The sequence below is a fragment of the Nilaparvata lugens genome, chromosome 12 (assembly GCF_014356525.2).
Source record: "Nilaparvata lugens isolate BPH chromosome 12, ASM1435652v1, whole genome shotgun sequence".
NCBI classification, from domain to species: domain Eukaryota; kingdom Metazoa; phylum Arthropoda; class Insecta; order Hemiptera; family Delphacidae; genus Nilaparvata; species Nilaparvata lugens.
The window spans coordinates 7,634,044-7,640,043 of record NC_052515.1 but is presented as its reverse complement, the minus strand read 5'-3'; the positions used below and the strand labels follow the sequence as shown (position 1 = coordinate 7,640,043).

Sequence of the window (6,000 nt, the reverse complement as noted above, 5' to 3'; positions counted from 1 at the left end):
TATTATATTGCGAGTAATTTTAACATGATGAGGGAAGTAACCAAAATGAATAAATTAAATATAGATATTTTAATGAGTTGATGTTCCATCATGAATGAGTCGTGGTTACGTGAACATTATACAGGATACGATTACTATCATACATGCAGATTATAAATTTATCATATTTATATACTTCATATCATATATTTATTGTATAAAAATAGGAAGAAAAATAAAAATCTCAGTACACTTTTTGAAATATTTAATCACAACGTGTTTCGGACATTGATGCCATTTTTAAGTGATATGAAGTAAATAAATAAATACTGCTAGAAGATTCTTATTTTGATCATATGTTGGTGAATTCATATGATTCTATGAACTAAAGCTATAAATTATTGTCACTTGAAAATGGCATCAAAGTCCGAGACATGTTGTGATTAAATATTTCAAAAAGGGTACTAAGATTTTTCTTCTTCTTTCTATTTCTATAAAAGTAGCCCTATACAGGAAAGAGATTTATTGTATATTATGTTATTACCAGCTTAATGCTGGAAGCAGTCTTTTGGATGATGAGCTTGTAATTAGAAGTTGACAGCATTGGGTATTTTTATATTATAGGAAATGGAGAAATACGTCTACACTTCACATTGAAACTCTCAATTTGAAAGTCTTACAAATTTTTAATTGATTGGAGAAGTAAGATGATAATGGCAAGAAAAGGAGGAAGAGTGTTGGAATCTTGAATACTCAAGCACAATTCTAAAACATTCACTCAGAACTCAGAAGTGAATTATAAATAACTAATTTAAATTTGAAAAAAAATGTGTAAACTTACACTCATTGCTCCCCTGCACAGGAAGAAAGCGACTTCAGCTTTACACTCATAGTCGAACTCCTGCAAGAAAAACATTAAACAATTCATGATTAGTGATTGGTAGATCCAAAACGAGAAACATTCGAGCATGTTATAAGAAATCTTGTAATGAATTATAATATAGAGGTTCTCTTTAAAAAAATTGAAATAATGTTTAGCCTGGACAAAAAAACTATCAGTAGCTCAATTATTGTTTTATGATAATTCCAGATGATAAACTAATCACAATAGGATTACAAGGAAGGGGCTAATTGACTTCAAATCTTCGCAAATTCATCATTTCAACTCACTCAACTGTCTGCATTTCTCTCAGAGAGGTCAGGCGTTCTGAGCACCTGAAGGATATAGGTAACAATTACCATCAATTTATCATACATGCAAATAATGAATCATATTAATCTATTTTATATCAAAATTATTTAAGTTAATTAATTATATTATGTTAATGCCGTTACTCCCTGAAGGATCTATATCTGTATCCTCCTACGAGAGCTCTGACCATTGACAGCTCTCTGTGTGCACACACTCTCAAAGAAGATGGGGAAATTCAGGAGGATAAACTCCAGAGGAGAATAAACGCAAAGAGGACGATCTTGAAAAAGTGTCTCATTAGAGAAGCCGAACAAGCAAACAAAAAGGATAACATTACTAAAGCTGGAAGAAGAGTGACACCAAAAATAACAATCTATAAAAACACTTAAGAAAGAAGTGGTAGAGTAAAATGGACACTGAAAAATTATTGATGAGAAGGAGGATGATGAGTGGGATAGAGAGGAGGTGGAGAAGTGGGAAGAGGATGAGATTGGAGAGATGGTGGAGAGGAAATGGAAGAGGGAAGGAAACCCGGAAAAGGGAAGGAGGAAAAAAGAGAATGTAGTGAAGAAGAAGGAGAATGATGAGGAGGAGGGGAACGGATGAGGGGAAGGGAAAGAAGGAAGAGGAGTAGAAGTAAGAAGTGGTTGGAGTGAAGGAGAGGGATAAAGAGATTAGTAGAAAGGAAAGAGGAGAGGAGGAGGATGAGGAACTGGAAAAGAAGGAAGTTGAAACGCGAAAAGAAGGATGACATGGAAAGAGAGAGAGAGAGAGAGTAGGAGAAAAATAAAAAGAGGGAAGTTGAAGAGAAAATCCCTTACGTAAAATTAAGCGCATCATGTCACCAATGAAAAGATAAGCTGAGAAAAAACTTCACACGATTTCTTTCACTATTTTTCACCAGAAACGTCGCGCTTGGAGATTAAGCGGGAGATTTTTTCTCACTAGGAGGCAAATTGAAGAACGAATTTAAATTGAGAACCGTAAGCTTCTTACCACTCCTCTTCCACCCTCACCCCTCAACCCAGAACACCCCAAAAGAGCCCCTTTTGAGTCCACAACTCTTTTACGTCTCGTTAAACGATATCTCTCCGACCGTGAAGCCGTTTGAAAGACCTCCTTCCCCTCCACAAGGAGTTGTTGCTCCTCGCGAAATTACGTATTATCTTGAAGCGTTACTCGACTGCTATTTGTAACAACGTTCTTTCAAATTGTAACATTAATAGGAATAATAATGAAGGAGATGCTATGAAAAATATTTTTCAACGAATTTTGACATCAAATTGAAGGGCATGTATTACAACTTGTAATGGTACTTTATGTTATCAAATTGGAGAAGAAATTCAAGGAGTATATCGTGGATGATATCATGTCCAGAGAAACTCGAAATATTAGTTTCTTGAAGATTTTTCAGGATCTCTCGTTAAAGCTCTTTTTTATAAAAGAAATTTCCCCACTTTTATCACATAATTCAGGATTCTCAAATTACTCTTTTTTTCTTGTGTACGTTCCTCTCACTAGTTTTTATCTTCATAGTTTTCCTATAGAATTTTCAACATGATAATTATATTGAGATGTTTTGTTGTGTCCCTAATGATGTAGCTTCTCTGTTGATAACATCCACGTGTCGGAAAATTAGAACTCATATTTTTCTGGAATTCATGAGATTCCAAGGAATTTCTTACTACATCAAGAAGATCTTCAATTATCCATTTTGAATATCGAATTGGAATTCATGAGATTCCAAGGAATTTCTTACTACATCAGGAAGATCTTCAATTATCCATTTTGAATATCGAATTGGAATTTCATGAGATTTTTTTTCGATTCTCAAACATCGAAGCATTTTCTCATCACCTCATAAGTAAAGATAACATAGACTCTTCAATTATCCATTTTGAATATCAAATTGGAATTTCAAGAGATTTTGTTTTTTTTCGATTTTAAAAATCTAGGGATTTCCTCATTGAATCGAGAATATTTGTGACATACTTTTGGGACAGTATTCATTACTCCCTGGCTATTGCTCAAGTTCATGTTCATTTTCATGCTCATGTACATCATTATAATAATGAATAATTTTAAGAAAGATAATCTTCATAATCTTGTTTCCATTCATTAGGGAAATTCAGATTTCCCGTTCCGTGTTCATGCTCTTGTTCCTATTGAGTTAATTAGTTATCATGCACATGGTGAGAGATATATTCAGATAGTGGGAAGATGACTTAAAAAATCTACTCATCCTGTTATTAATTCAGCTAGAATTTCTCAATTTCAATTAGTTTCAAAAACTGGAATTTGCTGAGTAACTATTACTCACTTCTCCGTTAATTTAATACGTTGTTTTTCAACATATTTTATTACTGCGATTTCACAGGTTTGTGAGATTTTTACTTTGGAGATTACATTATGTAGTCTCGTCCTTGTCTATTAAAAAGAAATCTCAAGCTGGAGCAGTTCTGATGAATAGTATTCTGTGAAGCGGAATAAATTCACAAAAGAAATGCAGAGATTAAATCAGTTTGCATTAGCATTTAGAGGATCTTTTCCCTCTCAGCAGTCTCATCCAAGATCAAAGATCGGGCGTCATATGAAACTGATTTGAATTCTCCTTGAACTGTCTTCGCTAGTATCTTTGAGATCGATTTGGATTTGAATTTGAGACGAGGTCTTTGAAAGTTGAATTCACCCTAGATTGAGAATCGAATTCACGGATGATCACACAGAAGGCTAATGAAGAATCAATTTCGAATCAATCTTTTCAAATGATAATGAGATTTCAATCGTTGAAACTCATTTTGAGAGATGATATATTATTTGTATTGAGTGTATGTGAGACTCACCAAAGATTTTCCTTGAGACTCTTGTGGAAAATGAGTTCTAGAGTTTCGAAATAGATGATAGAATCCGTCAATGGTCGTGTTACATTCTTGTTCCATGTATCAGAAAGATGACAGTCTGTAAGCTAGGTTCGTATCTCGTTTCCTCTTCCGTTGAATCAATCAGTAATTAATTGAATAATGAGTAATTATCAATCGATTTGGAAGAGGAGGAGGGTTTTGAAGCGAAAATAGATATAACATTTTGAATAAGGGCTTGTTTTAAAAAATGCATTGGGTTCCCAGTGTCTGAAATTTGTGGAAATTCTAAGTACGAACAATAATAAATTAAACATAAATGATTTCCATTCGAGAAGCGTTCTCCTATGGAAAGAGGTTTATTTTTGAGAAAACGTTCTCTATCAACTTTCTGTTCTCTCATTTGAGTGATAGGAAATGATCACTATTATTTTTTACAGTTCAATTATTGATTTCATGGATTGATTTTCTTGATATTCAATGAGTTTCACGTCAATTTAATGGAGATTTGAAATATCTCTGCGAACACAACCTATTCACATTCTATGAACGTTCATTTGTACCAACATAACGCACCCAAAAGATTTCAACTCCTCTGTCTTCACAATATCAATTTCATCGATGAAAATTCTAGGATGGAATCGAATAAATGAAGTATCAAAGATGTCAATCTTGAATTAGCATTTTTCGTAATTTAATTTTATGGAAACTTGAAACAAAAGTTTCATAACTGTAATTTTGGTGTTCCCTTTCTTGGTTATGCCCCTTGTGGCAAACTTTCATGGGCCCTTCCACTTTGATATAATATCGTTTGTTAACTATGATTTATTTTGTATTCCCATTTTTGTATTTCAAATTATCCACATAGATGTTTTTTCTATCATTTATCTATATATTTTTTGCTTGTATCTCTTTTCCTATGTTATTTTTCTGCATTTTTCTAATATTGTATATTATTTACATATCCTTTGCTGTTATCTGTTTTTCTATGTAAAATTAGTGTTGTATCGATGGAAGTTGGATAAATAGATGAATAAATAAATAAACTCACCCTGTTGACATGATCTCTCAAAACGTTGGAGTACACCATAGCTACAGCTTCCAGTGGAATGAAGGTGATCACACCAACTATCCAAGTCACCACAAGACCACTACGCTCCTGAAAATCGAGAAACATTAATTCTTAGATAGTATAATGAATTTTTTGTCAATTCTCTGAATATTAAATGAATGAAAAATCAAGGATATAATCGAATCAAGGATGACAATTGTCAATAATGGATTATACATTTTTGTAATAGAACTTTGAAGCCATTTGTGAATTTATTATTCACAAGATGATCGAATCTCAGAGCTTCAACTGTGTTGATTTGATTATAGTCAAGAATGAAAGATATATTGATGATTGGAATGGGACCGTTGTGTTCCAAATGATCTCAGAATGTTAGTGGGGATAACATTGTATAATTTCATCACCCCCTAAAAACAGAATATCTGCTTTGAAAGCAACAGTTACAAACAAAACTTCACAAGCAATGTAGTGCAGTTTACACGCTATTTACCATAGTAAGAATCGTAAATATGTATATGGAACCAAGGGAAGACATAGTGGGAATTTTCCTTCAAATTCAATCTATTAATTGTGAGTGAAATATGTTATAAGCTGGTGTAGAGCTCTTATTGTTTATGAACGCATCTTTCAATCAGATTCATAGAGCATCCATTCCAATCATTCTGTGTTCATTACTGGTATATTAGACGTTCATTCGAACTTTTAAATCCGTGGAGAACCATTGTTTCAATAGTTGATGTAGAGAAAAATAAGAAGGATGATGAGATGAAAAAGCATCAGCGATAGGGGGATTGATAAATAATGATAGTGAATGGAAAATTAGGACAGACTGACACTGAAATAATAAACTGAACAGTTTTGTGAGTTTTGAAACGACGTGAGCGATCTCCCTACTAAAA

The 6,000-nt window shown here is 33.2% G+C and overlaps 1 protein-coding gene across 1 annotated transcript in view; it reads right to left on the bottom strand.

Annotated features, from left to right (window-relative positions):
- Positions 1 to 790: 790 nt before the first annotated feature.
- Positions 791 to 6,000, bottom strand: part of LOC111057874 — a 195,662-nt gene continuing 190,452 nt past the window's right edge. Inside the window, exons 6-7 of the mRNA XM_039439440.1 lie at positions 5,081 to 5,188; positions 791 to 880 (exon numbers count right to left, since the gene is read on the bottom strand). Of these exons, the coding sequence (XP_039295374.1) occupies positions 791 to 880; positions 5,081 to 5,188 (198 nt within the window). The remainder of the gene's footprint in view (positions 881 to 5,080; positions 5,189 to 6,000) is intronic.